General features: G+C 37.3%; 2 protein-coding genes across 6 annotated transcripts in view; both read left to right on the top strand.

Annotated features, from left to right (window-relative positions):
• tbc1d19 (TBC1 domain family, member 19) overlaps positions 1-24,486 on the top strand; it is a 32,613-nt gene that overhangs the window by 4,953 nt on the left and 3,174 nt on the right. For 2 of the 5 annotated variants that reach the window (XM_066681751.1, XM_066681750.1), the window contains exons 7-19: positions 3,369-3,415; positions 4,701-4,811; positions 5,359-5,431; positions 6,513-6,551; positions 7,563-7,675; positions 11,269-11,343; positions 11,809-11,871; positions 19,590-19,674; positions 19,822-19,866; positions 20,558-20,590; positions 20,833-20,942; positions 21,039-21,130; positions 24,327-24,442. In XM_066681751.1, the coding sequence (XP_066537848.1) occupies positions 3,369-3,415; positions 4,701-4,811; positions 5,359-5,431; positions 6,513-6,551; positions 7,563-7,675; positions 11,269-11,343; positions 11,809-11,871; positions 19,590-19,674; positions 19,822-19,866; positions 20,558-20,590; positions 20,833-20,942; positions 21,039-21,130; positions 24,327-24,442 (1,002 nt within the window). Of the gene's footprint in view, positions 1-3,368; positions 3,416-4,700; positions 4,812-5,358; positions 5,432-6,512; positions 6,552-7,562; positions 7,676-11,268; positions 11,344-11,808; positions 11,872-19,589; positions 19,675-19,821; positions 19,867-20,557; positions 20,591-20,832; positions 20,943-21,038; positions 21,131-21,392; positions 21,530-24,326; positions 24,443-24,486 lie in introns of those variants that run through there. The other 3 variants (XR_010804228.1, XM_066681753.1, XM_066681752.1) reach the window with 2 other exon arrangements.
• Positions 12,011-15,014, top strand: LOC136707589 (calphotin-like). The gene is made up of 2 exons (XM_066681748.1): positions 12,011-12,067; positions 13,027-15,014. The coding sequence occupies exon 2, from the start codon at positions 13,425-13,427 to the stop codon at positions 15,000-15,002; it is 1,578 nt and encodes a 525-aa protein (XP_066537845.1). The 5' UTR covers positions 12,011-12,067; positions 13,027-13,424; the 3' UTR covers positions 15,003-15,014.

Raw genomic sequence — 24,486 nt, 5'->3', positions numbered from 1 at the left:
CAGTGTTCCAAGTTCTATAGTAAATCCACCATGAAACACTGCAGAATCATTCCACATCTCATCATGTTAACTTGTAAATCATATTTAAACTACACTGCATATTTGGGTTTATACAATTTTACTGCCAAAAATGCATTTGTTCATATTACATGGCTCTATTGCAGTTAAAGGCAATGTTCCCAATTATAATTAAAATGTTTTTTTTATAAAATCCAGATGATGTTTCCTCACCATTTGCAAGCACTCCAGTCTGTTTGTGTGCTTAACATCTGTGCTTGTGTGTTTACGAAGCCCCAGTTTCAATAAACAAGTTAAAAAAAAACAAAAAAAAACAAAGTGGGTCTGTCAGACATGCTAGGTTTCCTTTCTCCTCTCCCAGCATAGAAGTGATGATGAGACTTCCAAACTTTCAATGAAAAAAATAAGGATATTGCTTTATTCCTGCTCCATAGATGGGTAATACTGACTTATTTTTGATATTTTAGATTTTTTAGGTAGCGGCCCACTCTAAATTCAGGAGGCCACTAACTGCATGAAAGTAAACATATCAAAAGTGTCACAAAACTAAATAACTCTAGTTACAAACGAGTTTCTGTTGTAATTAAAACAGTGAATGAAAACTTACAAGTTAAGTTTCAGCCATATATAAACAACAGTCCTTTTTTCACTTAAAATTACCCTTCCACCTTTAAAGATACCAAAGAGAACCCTTGCCTTTAAGGGTTGTTTACACTAGTTTAAACAAGGTTAATTTAATGTATGATTGTTTAACACTATGAACATTTAAAATAAATCCATAAACACCTTCACAGGTTTAATATAATTATTTTTCACTCTTTACTTTTTTGTTGAGTAATAGTTTGTTTGAATTATTAGAATTTGTACAGACAGAACCACATTGAGACAAATGGTTTTAAACATTCTAAGATATCTAGGAGATTTAAAAAAATCTTCACATATTAAAATAAATTTTTACTAAAAATAAAAGATGAATTACATTTTCAAGAGGTTGAGCGTGCAATCATTTACTAATGTTGCTGTCTTCCCTTGGCACTGTAAAACATACAATGACAGTAGTATGATTGATTCTGTAGCTTGGATCTTACAGTAATGTTTACAACAGGCCCAGATAATACAGCAATAAGACAGTTTTGCAGTTTAACTAATTGAAGGTACATTGGAACCTTTTTAAAGTTTTTGATGTTTAAACAATGTGTCCCATATGTTTTTTATGAAATGTTTTAAATCAGTTTGGGAATTTGATGTTTCATTCTGAATATTTGTCTTGAGTTGTTTGAAAAAGAGTAAAAAACTTTGTGGTTTTTGGCACTTTCTGTTTCCCTCAGTTCAATGTGCCTAAATCTCCCTCAGATACACAGTCCATGTTTCTGTTGTCTTGAATAAAATACTTCTGTTACAAAGGCTGCTTTTATATTATACAAGTTTGCACACATATTTGCTGTTGTTACTGAATAATATATTAGTTATTAAACATTAAGTTTTATGACTAATAATTAAAAATGATGTCTGCATGTGGACACAATAATTAGGCCTCTTAGATTTTACCTGAGATTAATTAGTCTGTTTTTTTTCTCTCCATGGAAGGAACTGCATGCTCATTTTGGTATACATTCAGTGCTAGAAATATGTATCAGACTTGACTTGATGCATATCTTAAGACTGTACAATTGTGTGTGCTGAAGTCAGACTATAAAGTAGAGATTCTTTAGATGTGGATTTGTGTTTAGCAGCTGTCAGGTTCAGAGGTTTTGGACCAAAATTTTTAAAAGTGTTGAAAATTTAATGGTTAACCACAGGACATCTTTTCGTTTAGAAACACCAAATATGTTCAAAGACATTATGTTTTAACTTGCAGTAGAAGAATCTTTAACGATTTTCAACTTCTGTCTGTGACAGCATTAATGAAATGACACGCAGTGTAAACCCCCATGAAGCTTAACAATTAAACTGAGTGTAGCTCATTGACTGTAAGTGAAATAATTTAGTGAAACAAACGCAACACCCACAAAAATACTACAGAAAATGTTAAGAATCCTCTGTTAGTGTAATTTCTCACAAAGTTAAATCTGATCCAGCGGGTTTAAACAGCATTAACCTAATTGTAACATACTTTCAAAATATGTTCAGCATGAAAATTGTTAACACCATCAAATGTTGACACAAAATTTAAAAAAAGGAAGATCAAGTCTAAAGAAAAAAATCAAGTGGTTATTTTGTCTCCATGTCAGAAAGACAATTTCTCTCTATAGGATAAAGTCAACTTCCCGTAACTAAACAGTGTAGTTGGTTGTATCTTCTTGAAATCTGAGGCATTTATGCAGCTTCAGTAAGCTAATTAAATAAGCTAACATATATTTTGCCCATATATATATATATATATATATATATATATATATATATATATATATATATATATATATATATATATATAGAGAGAGAGAGAGAGAGAGAGAGAGAGAGAGAGAGAGAAAATAGTGATCCAATTTCAATAACAAGCTGTAGAGTTAGGGGAACCATGACCTTTACTCTTTCCTTACATTTTGTGACTAAAACTGGATCACCATTATTTATTTGGGGGTTTCCTTTCTGTTCTGGGTTCTTACTTTTGGGACACCCTATATGAACAAACTCTTAAAAAGCATTTTGCACTTGAATTATAATTACTTGGTTTCAGCTTAAAAAGTTGGGAAATAATTGGTTATATTTGGTTGTTTTGTGTTATTATTGGAATATAATGTAAGAAAGAAGAAAGTGTTTGTTTAACAGCCAACATTTCACTCCAGATCTGTGTTTGTCTGAGGCACATTAGAGTCAACAAGGCAGTTCCAGCCTACAGCAAACTCCTAACATCTTAATACGGAAGCTGCTAATGCGCACATTCCTTGTAACAATGTTCCTCCAGAAGTCTTCATGTTCCTCTCTTGTGTTAGCATCATTACCTCTCTATGTGTATGCGTGTATCTCACTTTGTTTATTTTTCAGACTTTGCTTGTATACGGTTCTCCTGTGGAATATAACAGTTCCATAACAATGCTATCAGTTTGCTGTGTGTATGATAACATTTACAACTGTCTGCTGGACACTGGCATAAACAGCTTAGCCTGTGAAACCAGAGCATGTCCAGACCACTGGGATCAGTCCTGATAACCACAACCACTCTTTCTAAACTACTTCTATTTACTGTCTGCTTCTGCTTCTCTATTGCTTTTCCTTTATAGAATATGCAACAGTGTTTTGGAGGATACAGTGCCTTTTAATAATTTTTTATAATATGTGTTAACATATTATACATATATTGCCTCCTGCCTTTTATAATGCCTGATATGAGCTCTCTTTTTCTTTTGCAGATCTAAGCAAGTTTAGGCCTGTCTATGCACCCAAAGATTTTCTAGAGGTGAGTTTTAATTGCAAACATCCGGTCCTTATGAAGTGAATGCAGCTTTGGGGTATGAAATAGCTGATTGGATTTCAGTGGGAAATGGTCTTCTAAATGACCCTTAATTGGTCTGGGAGAGGTTATCAGTGACTGACAGGCACAGATACACATTTCTGTGTATTATAAGTTAGGAAGCAAACTCACTTTCCTTATGACCAATAGTGATACAGGCATACACAATATTTCTCTAGTGAGATCAGAGTCCAGGTTTTAAGCATAAACCATGAGCAGAGAAACAAACTACATACAAAGGTTTTGTGAGTTCTTTACTTTAGAAGAAGTAAGAACCCATTTATAGGTAAACAACATAATGACACATGCAGGGAGAATTGGAAAGAGTGCCGGGTTTACTCCAATGTGAGGCTTGGACCAAGTGCCAGGTTTGCTCTGTGTGAAGCTTGGAAAAACAAACGGGTTTACTCTCCATCAGAATTAGTGTTGGGTTTACTCTGCATGAGGCTAAGAACGAGTGCTGGATTTACATGTGTTTTTCATGGAATGAACTCTGCCTTTACTCTGTGTGAGTTTCAGAATGAGGGGCGAGTTTACTCAGTGTGAGGCTCGGAATGAGGACTGGGTTTACTCAGCATGAGGCTTGGAGTGACTGGACTCAAACATGAGATTGCTCAGATTTGAAGACAGGGTGGAGACATGTTTGCCTTTTAGTTGGTCAGGGTAAAGTTTACATAAGACAGCCCATTGTACATCAAGAGGAGAGCAATACAGGTGACATACAGCAGACAAGTATTAGACTTTGGAAAGATATTCATAAGCAGTAATTTGTACATTTTCATTGGGGGCCCTGAGGAGCCAGATTAAATTAATCAGAAAAAAAATCTGATTTAACTTCCCAGAGTATTGACAGGATGGATTATAAAGGGGGGATGATGGGGTGCAGTATTATTCAATATTATTTGTGGTGGGAAGAGTAGGAAGAGCTAATGAGAGTATACATATAGTTGTATGCAAAGATTCAAGCACCTCTGGTTAAAATGTGGGTTCCGGGTGTGCTCCAAATGCACCGCAACTCTGAACTGGATAAGCAGCTACAGACAATGTAGGAATGAATGAATGGTTAAAATGTGCATTACAAATTGCAGAGTATTTAAACCCATTCTCTTCAGAATATGTGTTCCATTATGTTTACATAGGAATTGTACAAAACATTTAGTTTGATTGGGGTGTCAGAAATTACATATGCCTTATATCACCTGTGACAATGCATATTATGTTTTTTTGGAAGGTGTTGATCAGTTTGAGGAACCCCAATCATGACTGCAGTGATGGGCTTACTGCCAGCAGCCACTGGGGACTTATTCAAATCTCACTTAACATCCGTGATATCCCACAGATGGTAGGAATGTCTTATCTTCCTTCTCCTTCACTTTTTCCCACTTTTTCTTTTCAGAGCCATATTCAACTTCTCAAAAGTGAGGATATAAGTGAAGGCTCTCTGTTCTGCATTTGTTGCTGCTGCTAACATTCTCAAACATGAACAGAACCATTGTTATCATGTTACTCTGATTAAAAAATAACAAACACACTCAGGGATATTAATTGTTTTATAATATGCACCCATAGATTGCTTTCTCAGCACATATTGTATCACATTGTTTACTAAAAAGTACATTTTCTTGTTTTTAATAATATTTAGACAACATAATATTACACAATATACTCTGATTCCCAATTTTCTCTGCCAAGCATGGACATTGTATGCATTATGTGTATGCTAACTGAGAGCAGATTTTAACGAGGTAAATGAGGTAAAACACATATCTGAATCTTTTGCCATTTTACACATAATGAAGGCTTATGTTGATATGTGATAAGGTTATAAAACAACAAAAATTAAAATCACTGTTACAAATGCAGAAATTATCTTGTATGCCACATTTCAGAGAGCTGCTTATCCAGAATTGAGCTTGACGTGCTGCCAGCTTGGCATAGATGATAATGCACATATTCCCCCAGGTATGCCTTAATTCAGTCCATCCAGCTGTGAAGCAATAGCATGTCAATCACATATTAAATTTTTCTTACCTGAAAATTAAGCATCTCTTAGTTTATGCATAAGCATGAAGTACTAAATACTATAGAATTCTTAATCCTCCCTTGAAAGACATATTGTTTTAGCCTTTTCTGAGTTTTTTACAGAAGATAAAAAGAATGAATGTCAATTGTGTGGATTAACACCTCCAAAACAACTCATATTATATAATATATCATATCGTATTATGCCTTACTTTGGCTGCTCTGTGTCAGTAAACGATGTGCAGTTTTTCGATGTCACTTATACATATACCCATATACATACTCACTCAGGGTTAGTGAATGAACCACAAGGAGAGCTATATCTCACATGCTCACATTTAGGGACTGATCATTGCATCAAAGAGTTTTTGTATCTTCACCATGTGACTCCCCATGTAAGAGTACATTTTTAATACTTGTTATGGAGTTTTACCTCCTCCTTTTCCTTTAAATGAGAATGAGCCTATTTTTACTCCAAAATCTGGAGGCAGTATTTAATCAGTATTTCTCCACGCTCATTTTGATTTTGTTCAGTTTAACCTCATATTTGTGCTCACACAAAAGTGGGCCCAGTGCTTGGAGAGACACAGATTGGTCCAGCACCATGAGTGGAGAGACTAAGATGAGAAGATGGGGCAGTTTTAAAGGGCCTGCTATCTACGCATGATATCAACAAAATATAAGCAGCAAAATATCAGATTAACTTATTTTCTAACTTAGCTAACAACAAAATTACTGGGCTGTTTTTTTTCACATCTTGTGGGTGGGTGGGAGCACTGAATCTAAAAATAAATGTGGTAATGCACTCAAAAATGTATTTATTTTGTAAATAATGTGAAATTTGTAACAAAGCACTGGACAGATATGATCACAAAAATGAATATATTACTGAATTTTACTTGATGGGGTCATGATTAAAAATACATAATATATGAGCTATTTCTCTAAAACCTTTTAGTATGCGATTTTATGTGTGATCTAGTGTTTCTCTCTCTGTTTCCCATCTTGCATTTTTAAACAGATATGTTTGAAAGTGAACACATTCGTATTGGAATGAAAGGTACAAAAAAAATACAGCTTCATTTATTCTTCTATTCTTTATTGTGGAATTGCTGTTTGCTTAAATGTTGGATCGCTCTGTCATTCTAAGAGCATTTGTTTAATCATTCCTTTTTCATCTGTACCAGGAATTCAGATAATACAGCACATTGCTTTTTTGTGATGCTTTCGTCTTGCTCTGTTTCCTTTGTAAAGGAGATTTTAATAAAAACATTTTTTCTTCTAAAATTCTGAGGATATTTCCTCACCTTTTGCTAGCTCTTTACAAACCCCCAGTGTCTGTAAATGGGTAAAAAACTAAAGTGTAATGTCAGGTATGCTAGGGCTCTCTCTGCTCATGGCAGAAAAGCAGCATTTTGGAGGATATTAAACAATGAAGAGACTGCCAGATGTTGAAAAGTATGAACTGAGATGAGGATATTGCTCTACTCCTGCTCCATAGAGGGGTAATATTGACTTATTTTTGCTATAAATAGAACTGACTCTAAATTCGGTACAGCACTAACTGAAAGTGATCACAGACCTACAAAACTATACAACTTGAATGCCAAATGAGTTCCTGTGGTAATTTAAAAAGTGAATAAAAACTTACAGACAAGTTAAACTTCATCCACATACAGACAACAGTCATTTTCTCCCCTTAAATCTACCATTCCAACTTAAAAAAAACATGCAGCTTCTGAATGTAAACAAACCAGAGAACAGTGTTTCACCACAACTGTAGACATCACCTTTAATGTTATCATTTATTAAAGGAAAGCGGAACATACACAAACTTTAAGACCTCTCATCAAATGCCCCAGAGTGTGGTATTGCCACACATGCACATCATATTAACAACCCAAATAGAGAGAGGGGTGCAGTGTTTATGCTTTAAATGCTTTTAACCCTTTTTTCTGCACCTGGAATATGTAGTATATGAAACTGAAGTGTATAGATTAGCTTTGTAGGTTTAGAGTACCTCTTGAGAGTGTATACAGTAAGTTTGTGTGTGTGTGTATTTTTGTGTTAGTGGTGAGTGACCAGGATAGTGCTGCTGCTCAGCAGTACAGCAGACAGGGTTGTCCCACTGGCCTCAGAGCTCAGCTATGGGCTCTAATCCTCAATGCTGCTAATGAACCAGAGGTAATGTGTGCATTTCTATCTCCATTTAATGTCATTTTGAAGTTATGGACCTTTTATAAATCTGACATTTTTCATGTACATATCTGTCTGTGCATTACATAAGCTTTTATAAAATAAATAAACTGTGACACATATATGTTATGAGTTCATTATTAATATATATATAATATTCATATGTTGTTTTCCAAGGGAATTATTTGTTAATATTGATATGACTTGATTTGGTTATGAAAAAACATACATCCAGACACAGCACAAATACAAGCGTGGTGATGTGAACATGTCAGGAAATGAAGTACAGTACTGTGCAAAAGGCACCAGAGATTATGAAATTTAAAAAGCAATTTATCTGAGCAGTAAGTGTTCATTTGCTAAAAAAACAAACAAACAACAAATAATGCCCAACATTAGAATAAAACCATATAACATAATTCCAGTGTGTGTGATATTCTGTGTGTGAATGTGTTGGTTTACCTTTTTCCAAATCTCTCTTTGTGGCAGTCCATATTATATCAGGTTATCATCCAATACCTATTTTTACCAGTTCATGAATAATGATTTTATATAATGTGTGCTGTTGATTTAACAAATGCATGCAGTCAAGAAGAATCTGAACAAATCATGGTTCTTCAAACTCACTCAAACCTACTACTTTATAGAAAAAAAGACATTAGTTTAAATATACATAATTATCCTAGGTGCCTAAGACTTCTGCACAGTACACTTTATGTCCCTGCTTTGCTGAAATAACAGCCTCTTAGTCTAACCTTGTTAAAACCAATAGACAGCACTCATCCTCTGTAAACACCACATATTCAATAAAAAATTCATTTTTATTTGACTATAATATGTAAAGCACTGTGCAAAAGCTGATATGTTTTATGCTTTATCTTATATACTCAACAAATAAATAGAAATTATGTACTAAATTTAATTTTAAAAATAGTAATGTATATGAATGCGGAAGCCTGCCACATTTTTCCTTATTTGCAGGACCTACAGCGGCTGTCTTGAAAATGCTCATCTCTTATATATTTAGTGATGTTTATTCTGGCTTGCTAAATTTACCTTTCTGCAGGTGCCAACATAAATATCAAGTTAGCTATGAACTGCTTGTATGGCACGATGCCATTTTTCTCTGTGTATATGTACATCAGGCCACCCTTAGGCAGCACTCTTCCTAAAACCTGAAACAACGCTAGCTGTTTTAAGACAGATCTCCAGCAGTTAAACAGGGTTTTGGGAGTGTATTGTTGAGTTGCAGCAACAGAAGGGTAAACACATGTTAAAAAAAGCATCAAGCTTTTTTGAGTTGGCTTATCTTTCTTTTTTTTCCCATTGCCTTAGACTTTAACAGATCAGAAGCAGATTGTATGGCAACAGAATGATGAGAAACGAGTAGTACTGTTAATGTTTTAGATGGAACAATTATGTAACCAGATATAAAATTGCTGCTGTGAAGACAGTGACCAGGATAGCTGAAAAAAATGTGACAGTGACTTCCAGTGTCAGGAAGTCAGAATATCTACAAAATTTAAGTAGGTGGCCACCAATGAATCAGTGTTAAATATTATTTTGCTTTGCAAAAATTGAGAGTGCGCTTTTTTTTCCTCAGTGTCACTAGCAGTGATTGCACCATTTTTTATCAAAAGATTTGAGCTTTCAGCAGGAATTTAGTAACCTTTAATCTATTTTACTTGGGATTTACTAGTCTTCAGTAATATAATTTTGAGTTCTGTTGTTTTTAATCCAAGCCTATCCATTCTGACATTCAAGTGTGCAGTGATCTGACACATTTCCTTTTAATTATAGTGACAGTTACCCTTGTCTGACCTGCTGCAGCTTAGTTTCCTGTCAGTGTGTTTCATGTCACAAGTGACATGTCCTGTATTTGACAAACCCCTAGACCCATTAAATGCTTTCCAGCCCATTGGATTCTTTTAAGACTTTGGAGGTGAATTGTTAACTTTCTGATCTGACATACGCCAGACACGTTTTTTTTTTTTTTTTTTCAGTTTCCTGCTTGCCTTTATTTTATTATTTTAAGAGCATATATAAACTGTAATAGATTTAATGTTTTATATATATATATATATATATATATATATATATATATATATATATATATATATATATATATATATATATATATATATTATTGCATAGAGCACTGTGCAAAAGGACTGCCCTTTTATTTACCTATATTCCAGCCAGACCAGTCATTATGTACAAGCTAGGTATATTTGAGGAACATTATAGACAAGCCCCAAGTAACTACACATTTTAAAATATTAATATATATTTCAATACATCTGTATGTTAAACACATTCAAATTCTTAGATATTGTTTGCATTGTAATCAAAACTACAATTTTGTATTCTCAAAGTTTTGTGAGTCAGGTGTCCACGTTTCCCTTTCTTCATTTCAACAGTTTTCTTTACACATTCTTTCAGACCGTTAGCGTTAAGTGGTGTTCTCACAGTGTAAGCTTGGACAGAACAGCCAGTAGACTATTTTTTTTTTTAAATCAGACCTGAATGAAGTGGAGCTTAAATTTTCTCCTGTCTCTCAAATCTGAAAATTAAAATACGGTTTATCTGATGTTGATAGGTTTGGTGTATGAAGTCAAAATAGTGTCAAAAAGATTTTGAGCTTGTAAAACAATATTCACTATTGTACTGAAATTTGCAGTTGGGTTTTGAGTTGTTTACATAATACATGTAAAATCCAAATGCACAAATGAATTGGAATGTGCAAGTAAGAAACAAAAAAACAATAAAGGTGGGCATCAACAGCGATCCAAATCTTTAAGCCACAGGAGAGCTGTGATTGGATAAACCAAACTTGCTATCTGATTGAACCAGTTAAAGCTTTCCTATTGGTCTACCAATTTGCCAGCAAATCTTGGTCAAAAATCTGAATTCATAGAAAAAGTTTCAAACAAACACAAGTGTAGTAGTGTGTGCAGATTTGTACTCTCACAATTAAAACTCCCATAGTCACACTAGTAACCTTACACTTTTTAATGTGATGTTATGCTCTGGCACAATTTATGTAATTTGAGCAGTACTGATTCACACACTCGTATTTCATTTACAGTTCCAATCTTTTCTACATATTTAAAAATTATTTCTATATATTAAATTATCTTTACACATTTGTGAATTATTATTATTGATTTTTATTTCATGTTTGCTCATTCCAATTAATTTTTGTATTTGAATTTCACATGTATGTAGTTGTTTAATGCGAGACATTAAAGTAAGAGTAAAGAGACTAATAAAATACTGATAGAATTTATATAATGTTTTTGGAGTCCTCTGTAACCTTCTGTTAAATGTTTGTAATTTTATTATATGTTTGTAATATGAGAACAAACAAACAAACAAAAAACCTGTATACAATGCCCATTTTGAATAAAATTAAAAATCTCTGACTCGACTATATTTAGGTGACATAGATTGATGAAATATAAAACAATAAAAATAATGCATGCTTATAACTTTCTGACTGTAAATTCCAGAAGCAAAGAGAAGTTTATAAATGCTGAACAGCTGGTAACAAAGACATTTTTTCCTCTCTTTTTAAGCAGGACATCATGCATTATGAGCAACTTAAGGCTGCAGTCATACACCATGACTTGCTGGTGGACAATCTAATATATAAGGTAGAAAGACACAGGCTCACATTTGAAAATGCCATTGTTTAAGAATGCAGTTTATTCAATAAAAATAGATTTTTTGGCTATTTGATTGATTTTGTAAGGTTTCCTTAATTAGGTTTAGTGTTCCAACTAAAGCTTGTAGTCATCTTGTTCCAAGGTCATGTTTTTTTGAAATGGTACATTTAGCATATGAACACAGATTAGCTCTGAACATAAAAGGAATATGAAATGAACCATTAGTGAAACCTAGTATGCTGTAAGAAATCTTAAATCTAGTATGCTGTAAGAATTTCTTGCCGCATAGACGTGTGTTTCTGTACTTTGAATAGCACTATGCTTGTGTGTAAATGTACGTTAGTTAGTTAGATATGTTTTATATTAGATTTTGCCATCATTTTGCATGATTAATAATAACAGTTCTTATAGGAGATATTTATGTCATTTGTGTTTCTTTTTCATTTGCTTTAGGATGTGAAGTTGACTGCAAGTAATGATGACTATTACTTTGTATTTGAAGATTTTCTGTATCAGGTAAGTGCTGACTCGAAGCGCACCATATCTTTTTATTCCTCAAGTTTTCTTAGAAAAGTCATGATTGGTCTTGTGTGTACCTTGCTCATTTTGATTCTGATTTCAGTTATATGTGTTTGATTTCGCCAGATCAGTAGAAAGTAAATAAACCAGGAATCTGTTTTTGGGTGGTTAAAAAGGAGATCCTGCTGATTAAGTATGAACAGTTTTCACACAAAAAAATGGGTTTTTCAAACCTATCTGCTTTTCAAATGGCTGCTTGTTCAGTTGTTTACTATTTTTTATTAACTTTTATAAAAAATATGATCTACTAGTTGATGTTTATGAAGTCATGGTCTTTATTTTCATTCTTCCGTATAATTAATATACAGTGGAACAAAATGCCATTCCTCAGGTTAATGGAGCAGCTAGGGCTGGATAATATGTCCAAAATTTATACTCTGTTATTGATATGAACAGTATAAAATCCATTGAAAAATTTCCAAGAACAAACAAGAAACATGACATCATCATCAAACATAAACCTATTGTGTTAATATATTTTTAACAAATCTTAAATTGTGTGCACTGAACTAATATCAATGCCATGTAATAAATGTCAGATAGTACATGTCACACCCTGGCACTTCCTTGTTTGTTTTCTCCTTCCATGTGGCTCTGTCTGTCTGTTTGTTGTTATTCCTATCTCCACCCTAGCTCCACCTTTGTTCCACCTCCTGGTCATTTTCCCTCGTTATCTGTGTCAGGTGTCTCTTGTTTGTTGATTCCGTAGTTCCGGTCTTGTCACTTCCTGTTATCGGTCATTTGTTATGTTTTTTTGTGTTTCCGTCCTCGTTCTTGCTCGTCTCTCTTGCTCCTTTCATGCCCCATTCGTGTTTACCCTCTAGTTCGTTTGTCTTGTTGTTTAGCTCTGTTCTAGCCATAGTCTTTCCTACTCGTTTATATTGTTATTGTCATTGGTATTGTTTGTTTCCTATCCCAGTCGTGCCGTCATTCCTAGTCATTTGTATTGTATTGTTATTGTTATTGTAGCGTTCGTTTCTCTAGCTCGTTTCTCGTTTCTCGTTCTCGTTCGTGCTCTTTGCTTATGTTTCTAATTCGTGTTTCTCGTCAAGTTCGTTTGTCTGTTTGCTATAATAAATCTCTGTGTTGTAGCGAGTGTGTCCGCCTCCGTAAGTCCTCTCATCACGCCACCCTGACAGAATGACCGATCAACACAAGGACACAGCCAACACAGCTAGCACGGACTACTCTTTTAATAGATGTGCTATTCGCCGGACTCCGTTTCGCACAGGCCCCAAAGATCCGGTGGAGGAGGCTTTAAGAGCGGCCTCGGAACGGAGTCGACGGCTCCAGCTCATGCCCGGCGCGGTTCCTTTCCCCATAACAGAGGACTCGATTCGTGAATCGATGGATTGCTCCAACGGGAACCGTAGGAGCCGCGGAAAGAAGTGGGCTGGAGTCTCCCCCTCGCTAGCGGATAACCCCCTCAGCTCCGGGGGGATTTTTGGGGGGGGTTATGGGTAGGGGCTGTTAGCCTCAAATCACAGGACATGGGAGATGAGGCTAACAGGGGCGCATCTCCGGGGGAACTACGGTCAAAGAAGTCCCTCGAGAGTGCGCCCATCAGTGCCCCTAAACCCGCTAAATCCACAACTCGTGCTCGGCGAGCAGCACGAGCACCTGCCTCGCTGGACGTCTCAGCTCCTGTCCTCGTGAACGCGGCGTCTTCAGCCGCTTCTGTTCCCGGGAGAGCAGCATCTTCAGCCGCTTCTGTTCCCGGGAGAGCGGCGTCTCCGGCCGCTTCTTTTCCCGTGAGAGTGGTGCCAACGGCCGCTCCTGTCTCCGAGAGCGCGGCGCCAACGGCCGTTTCTGTTCCCGTGAGAGCGGCGCCAACGGCCGCTCCAGTCTCCGTAAGCGCGGCTCCTCCAGCCGCTCCTGTCTTCGTGAGTGCGGCGCCCGCCTCTCCTGTCTCCGTGGACGACGTCGCTGCAGGGCCTCCTGTTTCCATGGACATCGTCGCTAGGCCCCCAGTTCCCAAGCACTGCTCTGCCCTCCCTCCTGACCTCCAGGAGAGGCTTACAAGCCTCATGGCACGCCTGGAGGTCTCCTTGAAGGCGGCGTCCGCCTCTCCTGTCTTCGTGAGCGCGACTCCTGCCTCCGTGGACGACGTCGCAGATTCCTCTGCCTCCGTGGACGTCGTCGCAGGTCCTTCTGCCTCCGTGGGTGTCGTCGCAGGTCCTTCTGCCTCCGTGGACGACGTCGCAGATTCCTCTGCCTCCGTGGACGTCGTCGCAGCTTCCCCTGCCTCCGTGGACGACGTCGCAGGTCCTTCTGCCTCCGTGGACGTCGTCGCAGGTCCTTCTGCCTCCGTGGACGTCGTCGCAGGTTCCCCTGTCTCCGTGGACATCGTCGCAGGTTCCCCTGTCTCCGTGGACGTCGTCGCAGGTTCCCCTGTCTCCGTGGACATCGTCGCAGGTTCCCCTGTCTCCGTGGACGTCGTCGCAGGTTCCCCTGTCTCCGTGGATGTCTTCGCCGGTTCCCCTGTCTCCGTGGACGTCTTCGCCGGTTCCCCTGTCTCCGTGGACGTCGTCGCAGGTTCCCCTGTCTCCGTGGACGTCGTCGCAGGTTCCCCTGTCTCCGTGGACGTCGTCGCAGGGCTTCCTGTCTCCGTGGACGTCGTCGCAGGGCTTCCTGTCTCCGTGAGTACGGCTCCCTCAGCCGCTCCTGTCTCTGTGAGCGCGGCTCCCTCAGCCGCTCCTGTCTCCGTGACTGTGGCTTCGGCCGTTTCTGCCCCTGTGAAGGTGGCTTCGGCCGTTTCTACTCCCGTGACTTTGGCTTCGGCCGTTTCTGCCCCTGTGACTGTGGCTACGGCCGTTCCTGTCCCTGTGACTGTGGCCCCGGCCGCTCCTGGTCGTACCCATAGGACGGCCCCAAGGACTTGGGTCGATTCCCAGAACTATACCCAGGCTGGTTCATCAGACTTCTCAACAGACACATGCCAGTCCTGGGTACCACCCAGTTGTCTTTGTTACAGTGTCTGTTCCTGTCTCTCTTCTTGTACCTGTACCTGTGTCTGTTTTTGTTTCTGTTCCGGTCCCTGTCACCGTGTTCGTCTCTATCCCTGTTAAGGTCATGGTTCCTGTACCCCTATCAAGCCCAGTCCATTACCCTGTTAAACCCTCTGTCCAGTCTCAAGTCCAGTACCCTGTTAAACCCTCTGTTCAGTCCCATGTCCAGTTCTCAGTCCCATCACCTGTCTTGTCACGTGTCTCTACTCCTGTCTTCTCTCATTCCCCGTCTCTTCTTTCTAGTTCTGTCCAGTGTACGTTTAAGTCTAGTTCCTTGTTCCCTGTTCCATTTCCTGTCTTGTCCTGAGTCTTTTGGTTTCATCTTTGTTTTATTTCTTCTGGCCCCTCCTGCGCCAGCTCCTGGGGAGTCTAGTTTTTCGCGCTCGGGGAGTTGCGCGTCTTGGGGGGGTCGTCTGTCACACCCTGGCAATTCCTTGTTTGTTTTCTCCTTCCATGTAGCTCTGTCTGTCTGTTTGTTGTTTTTCCTATCTCCACCCTAGCTCCACCTTTGTTCCACCTCCTGGTCATTTTTCCTCGTTATCTGTGTCAGGTGTCTCTTGTTTGTTGATGTATATAAGTTCCGGTCTTGTCACTTCCTGTTATCGGTCATTTGTTATGTTTTGTTGTGTTTCCGTCCTCGTTCTTGCTCGTCTCTTTTGCTCCTTTCATGCCCCATTTGTGTTTACCTTTTAGTTCGTTTGTTTTGTTGTTTAGCTCTGTTCTAGCCATAGTCTTTCCTACTCGTTTATATTGTTATTGTCATTGGTATTGTTTGTTTCCTATCCCAGTCGTGCCGTCATTCCTAGTCATTTGTATTGTATTGTTATTGTTATTGTAGCGTTCGTTTCTCTAGCTCGTTTCTCGTTTGTCGTTCTCGTTCGTGCTCTTTGCCTATGTTTCTAATTCGTGTTTCTCGTCAAGTTCGTTTGTCTGTTTGCTATAATAAATCTCTGTGTTGTAGCGAGTGTTTCCGCCTCATCACGCCACCGTGACAGAACAGATGTTGTAAATAATGTATTCTGAAATATTGAAAATAGAGATGCATGAATACTGATCCTTTTCACTGTGTTTTGGGGTGTATTTTGTCTGGTATGGAGACCCCCTGTCAGAACACAAGTGCAGAAACATTCCCTCGCGTGCAGGGAGAAAGTGTTTGGGACACTGTCTTGACTGTCCTTGAACAAGTTGTGGTTTACTTCACTCAAAGTGTATTTTCCTTCTGGGAAAATGTTTCCTGTTTACAAGAGCACTGTTTGTTGCTTGATTTAGTTTTTCCTCAAAAGATCAGAGTGCTGTTCTTAATATATACACACTCCTAAGTGCTGAATTTTTCCCACCTTGCATCCAGTGATTCTGGGTAGGCTCTGGACCCACAGCGGACCCTGAACTGGATAAGGGTTACAGACAATGAATGAATGAACATGTGGAACTGAAAACGTTCTAACTTTCCCACTGTTACAAGCCTTCCACTGTTCTAATAGGTTAAAGGAGCAATATGTAATACTGACACCAAGCGTTTTAAATTGGAACTATATTACAGTTTCAAAACAGTGAAGAGAGCTGTCTGCCTCCTCCCACTCCTCCCCAGATGTGAAGCTCGAGCAGGTTGCCAATTTAAGGAAAACTGAACGAACAAGCATGAGACGAGTTTAAGAAGTTGGGCTGTAATAGCTAAGAAGAATGTGCCATAATCAACAAATTTTTACTGAAACATCTATCTACTCAAAAAACGTGAACATGAGGCCGCAATTTCCCTGCATTTAAAAATCTTTTCTGTCCAAATCCAAAGGCTGGTGTTACTTATCGATTTTCCCTTCTACCATAAATGTCGTTTAGGAGGCGGATCTTCTTATCCACAATTTACGTAGTCAAATATTTTGTACCACCTTACATGGGTCTGTTTACGAGTCCTAATGGTGTTATTCGCCAGGTTGTTGAATTCTCTGTTCCACCTTAGGAGATGAAGCTAGCGCAAGTTTTATTAACAAAACTCGTTTTGAAACTTGTTTTCTCATTTTATCAATTTAAAACACATGACCAAGTCTACATCATGTCACTAAAACATCTACCTGAATACCTAAGGCTTTTCAAACACAATGTTTGCTCCTTAATTTGTTTAAAACACACACATACCAGAGAAACACATAAATCTGCCTCAATTTCTTTAAAACAAACAAAAAATTGTATTTACACTTCACATTTTCACCTTCTTCGTATAAAACACACAAAACACAGTCCTAACACCTTTCAAACGTCGCTATGCCTCACTTTATATAAAACACACAACCTATGGCATGTACTCCTTTTAATCTATACCTAGGCATCTGTACTTATATATTTTTTTCAGAAATGATTTGCTGTTACCTGTTCAAGAGGAAATTAGCCAGCTGTTCTGTAGTGTTGCTGCTCGTCTGCCTCCACTTTTCAAACACAAGGCCAATACTTCATCTCATTTTACTCTGCCTCTGGTCATAGAGATTTTTAGAAGGGCAGAGGGGCTATTTAGGTCTGGGTTATGTAAAACACTCGGTAATTTTAATGGCTGTGAGACACTGTTTGTATGTTACTAATTTATAGATAGATAGATAGATACATACATACATACGTACATGCTTACTTACTTACTTACTTACTTTCTTTCTTTCTTTATTGGTCCCAGAGGGAAATTCTAATTATTGGTGGTGTAATGTGGAAAAATGCTAAATAAAAATGACAGTTCCAGAAATTAACAATAAAGTTTTTAATTAAAAGAAAATGTTTTAATTAATAACTACACTGTTACACAGTGCTCCTGATTACTTAATTCTAAATAAGTATCGGTACAAAAATACACATACTCAGTTGGAAAAAATGGTATTTATGCATCCCAAATTGAAAATGTTTTAAAAATCATATAACTGTTACTTAAACATTTTGTTTTGCAATATATATTCATATTGAATTATTGTCCAGCCCTAGGAACAACATAACACATCAGCATATTACACAGGAGCTGCATGAAGTGGAGAAACATGACATTGTAAAAATACATAATAACTACAGTACATGGTTGCTGTCCCATTGCAGTATTTCAATAATTTAAAGTATGTAAAGTGCAGGTGTACAGTGATTGTTAACAGATGTGTGGTTAGGTTCGGGTGGATGTTGGAAAGGTTTTATTTTCTTTCTTTTTTAATTTTGGGATGTGGCTATGGGTTCAGTAATCATAGAATAATTAGTAATATAGAGTAATTCATTTCTGAACACTTCGCAGATTTTACAGTGTCTTGGAGAGATTCTGTTGTAGTATACGAACAGCACAGCTCTTGGTCCATGCAGCATTGTAAAGACAAACGGACATGTAAAAGAGCATTGTCTGTTATAACTCACATTTTGAACAGATGAGGCTTGCCTGCATATTATTTTAGTAGCAAGAAATCACTAACCATATAATTCATACTGTTAAAAATAATCATAAATCAGATTTTCATGTATTACATATGTACAGTGAGATGCATGCTGTTTTGTGGCTAACGGTCTGAAACAAATTCATCTTTATATATTTTATTCAGCCCCTGTTATTGTCCCCATTGGACAATGTGCAAAGAGCAACTTTAATATAATTATTTTGCTTAGTTATATATCCAAACTGAAAGATTTATCTGATAGTTGGTAGGTGTTTACTCTCTGCACTTGTCTGACCATTGGTACTCAGGTCCCACATCAAATCTGCTTTATTTTATTTTTTACTAAGATCAACTTTATTTTTCAATAAACATAACCCTTTAGTGCTTGAGCAATACTATTTTGTTTTCCTGTAATGTTTAAACTACTCAAATATTTACATAGTAACATAAGGAATGTTATGTAATATTTGACCATATGTTCAGTGATAGCCTTTTTCCAAATCAAAACAAAATAATGCCTTTTCTAAGTAAAGCCAAAGTATATAAATTTGGCAAACATGAATAAAGTGAAATATTTTAGATTTTGTAGTTCTTCTTCCAGAAAAAGTTTGTGAACCTCATGAGACATAATATACAATATATTTATACGATATAATGATACAATATATGGGGTGAGAACAGTTAAGAATACACAATTTCACCCAATTTTTTTCACTTATTTTGGTGGGTGGAACTGTGAGTGAGCAATAATTAACTCATTCATGTCCTTAAACATAATTTATTATGATAATGACAGATACCACAGAACCTGCTGTGACAGATCTAAGGCAAAAACATATGCATGTATTCTGGGTAAACACAAAACAGGTCCCATTTAAAAACTGAACATAGAATTCACAGGAGCAAGTTTTGTCATCTCTATGGAGATTTCACCCCAGGCCACAGGTGTGAAATGATTAACAGCAGCATACTGAACATAAATATTGATTTTGTACAAAGTCTCTAAGCAGATAAAAAAATTTGTCAGTTGATGTGTTGTGAAACAGCAACACTCTTCTGAATTTAACTTCTGAACCATATTATAAAAAACAGAATAAACCTGAAATTAAGGATATGTAATATTTGCATACTAACAATGCAAATAAATAGTCTCTAATATTACTTCTCTCTTATGAAATGCTGTTGTTTACCATTTATTTAATGAAAATTATTGCAAATATAATTGAGTGTGTGTTTTTGGAATTATTTTGCTGTGCAACAGGTCCTGCTATGTTTTTCCAGAGACACTGCATTTTTGGAGCATTTCAGCTACAGTAGTGCCACCCCTCCAAAATCCTACATCCAGGGTAATGTGTGTGTGTGTGTGTAAAGCACACACATTTATTACATTTACATTTATTAAATTTCAGATTAAAATAGATGTTAAATTAATGTATCAGGAAATATGTCTTATTTAGTTTCTATAAAAATTAATATTTATTTCTTCACTTTAGGCAAGACTGGTGCAGAGGAGTTTGCTGTGGTCTATCCTCCAAATGGTACTATGAATCAGTCAGTTTAAACTTCCAGCCAACTTTGTGGATCTCTTTGACACAAATAATGTGTATAATAAAACATGTTATTTTAACCCCATAAAGGCACTCCTATTACCAGATATATTAAAGAGCTTTTTTATATTCATTATCATGCATTCTCATTTACATGTAATTCCATCAAGTTATTTCATTTGTTTCTTATAAAATATTTAAATTCGGTAAAATATTAGCACTGAATATATACAACATTTTCAAAATGTTTGAAGCACAATTCATATAAAAATGAATATAATAACAATTTAAATGTTATTTATTTATATATATATAAATAAATATATATATATATATATATATATATATATATATATATATATATATATATATATATATATATATATATATATGTCATTCCAAATATTTGAACTGTCGTAATATTTGAACAAGATAGCTTTGCAGAAAGAAAAATATATATATTCTAATGTATTTTTTCAATAGTTGACATTAGAATGAAAAAGAAGCATTGGATAAACTTGACAATACTGAATGTAAATGAAATGTAAAGGTAATTCTTTATGAATGTATGCCATTGAAGTTAATTTCTTAAGCAAACTGACTTCTGGCTTTTAATTGCTGTTCTTTATGCAGCACTGTGCCTGAAATGTTCTTTTACAACCAATACTTCTTTATCTCTTAGGTGTTATCCCTTTCCATGGCTTCTCAATGTATGGTGAGTGGGAAGACTATATACAGAGTCTAATTTGGATGTAGTGAACATGCAGCTAAACATACAAAAGTAAAACAAATTATAAAATATGTTATAACATTTTGCTTTTTTCCCTTTCAACGTGCTAAATTACATAATTAAAATAGAAACTGCATTAAAATGTACAGAAAAAGGTTGCAGTGATTTTCTACTTATTTTCACACCATGAGTGCCAACATTTTCATACATGTGCTTACTTCCCACAGTGGCTCCTCTGTGCTTCTTGTATAACGAGCCATGTAAGTTGTACAGCGTATTCAGGGAGATGTATGTGCGCTACTTTTTCAGATTGCACTCCATATCCTCCTCCCGATCAGTAAGTACATATTAAAGAATGTCTGTAATCTTCAATGTGTGCCGCATCATGATGTGATGTGTATGTTTACGTGTGTGTATGTGTGTGCGTTTGCAGGGTATAGTTTCTCTTTGTTTGCAGTTTGAGAGACTCCTTCAAACCCATCTTCCTCAACTTTTTTATCATCTACTAGAGATTGGAGCTCAACCGTAAGTGTAACTCACTGTACCATGGAAACAAAATCAGTCATGATTTGTCAGAGTCTTTTATAAGTATAGATGGGGTGGGGTTAACCATTCTGTGAAAGACTATGCAGGCAAATAATGAATTCCTCAATGAAAAATAGCAAATAACCTGGGTAGTTCTTCATTTATAATGCGTAATAATATTAACAGATTCAGAAAATCCAGAGAATCTCTATATGAAAGGGACAAGGCTCAAAAAGGCTGACTTTGATCTTCTGGCCTTCAGGTGGTACTGCATTCAAAAGAGACCCGTTCCTGTAGTGAAAATCTCTGCAGAAGCTCAAAAACACTTCCCAAAACCACTGTCTATGAACACATTGCAAAGAAGCAACATATATAAATAGATCCAGAAACGTCACCACCTTCTCTTGGCCCTAGCTCATGTAAGATGTAATAATTGGAAACGTATCCTGTCATCAACAAATCAAATTTTTTTATTGTTTTTGAAAATCATGGATGCTGTGTCCTCTGTGGTAAAGAGGAGAGAGATCATCCAGCTTGTTTTTAATCACACGGTTCAAAACCAGCATCCATGATGGTATGAGGGGGCATTAATGCACATGGCATGGGTGACTTGTACATCTGTGAAGGCACTGTTAATGCTAAACGATATATATAAGTTATATAAGTTTTGGGGCAACATGCTGCCATCCAGACAATGTCTCACTATAATATAGTGCCATCCTATAATAAGCCTTTCCTTTCATCACTACAGCAACTGATATCTTCATTTCCTAAATCTTTACAAAGTGCTATTAAAAGTAGAGGTGATGCAACACAGTTGTAAACATGCCCCTGTCCCACTTTATTTTGGAAAGTGTTGCTGGTATCAAATTTAAAATGGAAAATAATGCATATAATGGCAGAAAACCACACGCTTTCTCAGTTTCAACGTTTTAAATATTATCTTTGTGCAATTTTCAATTAAACATAGGGTTTAATTGTTTTGAACATCATTGCAGTTTGTTTTTAATTTACATTTTGCCCAGCATCCCAAATGTTTGGTATTTTCTATTACTAAATTTTACAGTGCTATGTCAAAATTACTATATATACTATATACAGGGGTTGGAGAACGAAACTGAAACACCTGGTTTTAGACCACAATAATTTATTAGTATGGTGTAGTACTTTTAGTACATACAAGTCATGCACAGTGGTCAGAGGGATTTTAAGCCATTCTTCTTGCAGGATAGTGGCCAGGTCAATACGTGATGCTGGTGGAGGAAAACTTTTCCTGACTTGCTCCTCCAAAACACCCCAAAGTGGCTCAATAATATTTAGATCTGGTGACTGTGCAGGCCATGGGAGATGTTCAACTTCACTTTCGTGTTCATCAAACCAATCTTTCACCAGTCTTGCTGTATGTATTGGTGCATTGTCGTCCTCATACACGTCACCGCCTTCAGGACACAATGTTTGAACCATTGGATGCACATGGTCCTCCAGAATGGTTCGGTAGTCTTTGGCAGTGACGCACCCATTTAGCACAAGTATTGGGCCAAGGGAATGCCATGATATGGCAGTCCAAACCATCACTGATCCACCCCCATGCTTAACTCTGGGCATGCAACAGTCTGGGTGGTACGCTTCTTTGGCGCTTCTCCACACCGTAACTCTCCCGGATGTGGGGAAAACAGTAAAGGTGGACTCATCAGAGAACAATACATGTTTCACATTGTCCACAGCCCAAGGTGCTCCTTGCACCATTGAAACCAACATTTGGCATTGGAATGAGTGACCAAAGGTTTGGCTATAGCAGCCCGGCCATGTATATTGACCCTGTGGAGCTCCCGACCGACAGTTCTGGTGGAAACAGGAGAGTTGAGGAGCACGTTTAATTCTGCTGTGATTTGGGCAGCCGTGGTTTTATGTTTTTGGGAAATAATCCGGGTTAGCACCCGAACATTCCTTTCAGACAGCGTCCTCTTGTGTCCGCAGTTTATCCTGTTGGATGTGTTTCGTCCTTCTTGGTGGTGTGCTGACATTATACCGTGGCTCTTGATACATCACAAAGACTTGCTGTCTTGGTCACAGATGCACCAACAATTTGTCCTCTTTTGAACTCTGGTATGTTACCCATAATGTTGTGTGCATTGCAATATTTTGAGCAAAACAAAAAAATATTTTGAAAAAAAAAAGGGGCCTGGAGGTTGTGGGTTCGATTCCCCCTCCGGGTGACTGTCTGTGAAGAGTGTGTTCTCCCCGTGTCTGCGTGGGTTTCCTCCGGGTTCTCCGGCTTCCTTCCACAGTCCAAAAAACACACGTTGGTAGGTGGATTGGTGACTCAAAAAGTGTCCGTAGGCGTGTGTGTGTGTGTGTGTGTGTGTGTCTGTGTTGCCCTGTGAAGGACTGGCGCCCCCTCCAGGGTGTGCGCCCAATGATTCCAGGTAGGCTCTGGACCCACCGCGACCCTGAACCGGATAAGCGGTTACAGAAAATGAATGAATGAATGTTCTCTTACCCTGCTAATTGAACCTTCACACTCTGCTCTTACTGGTGCAATTAATGAAGATTGGCCACCAGGCTGGTCCAATTTAGCCATGAAATCTCCCACACTAAAATGACAGGTGTCTCAGTTTCATTGTCCAACCCCTGTGTATATATATATATATATATATATATATATATATATATATATATATATATATATATTCATATTTTACGCATGTTTTTCTTATCTAAACAAGCTTTTTTTAAAGATACAATTATTTGCCTAACCACCGATTACACTACACCTATACCGTGTTAGATTTCAGATTTAGATTTATTAGGATGCAAAATGCAGAGTGATCCTTGATCTGTAATCTTATTCTGAGCAGTCTGATACAATCCATTCCCAGAGGAAATATCTGGCATGAAGTATTCACATGGCTCCATCTAGAGTTTATGCCATGCACTTACAAATCTCACAACTCTCACAACTAAGGAAGGAACTTTTTGTTAAGGAATTAACCCAGTGAAATACCAGGTTTATTGCATCCTCAATATCAGTATGTTTACACTATTCATAACATATTGTAGTTATTATAGTAATATATTGGTAAACAATGTAATCCGGCCTTTATTGAATACATTTTTTAAGCTATTGGACTGTAATAAAATTTCTCACCATTAAGTTGATTAAAATGTACTTTTTTTGTGTGTGTATGTGTCTCAGATTGCGTATTGCATTCAAATGGATGGTTCGTGCTTTCTCAGGATACCTTTCCACTGACCAGCTCTTACTGCTATGGGATCGTATCCTAGGTTATGACTCCTTGGAGGTTGTAGGAGGTGGGTCAGTTTTTGGAGATGTACACAAACAGCTTTTGTCGGTT

Source organism: Hoplias malabaricus, chromosome 9 (genome assembly GCF_029633855.1).
Source record: "Hoplias malabaricus isolate fHopMal1 chromosome 9, fHopMal1.hap1, whole genome shotgun sequence".
Lineage (NCBI taxonomy): Eukaryota > Metazoa > Chordata > Actinopteri > Characiformes > Erythrinidae > Hoplias > Hoplias malabaricus.
The sequence above is the reverse complement of the archived record's forward strand: the minus strand, read 5'-3'. Positions and strand labels throughout refer to the sequence as shown.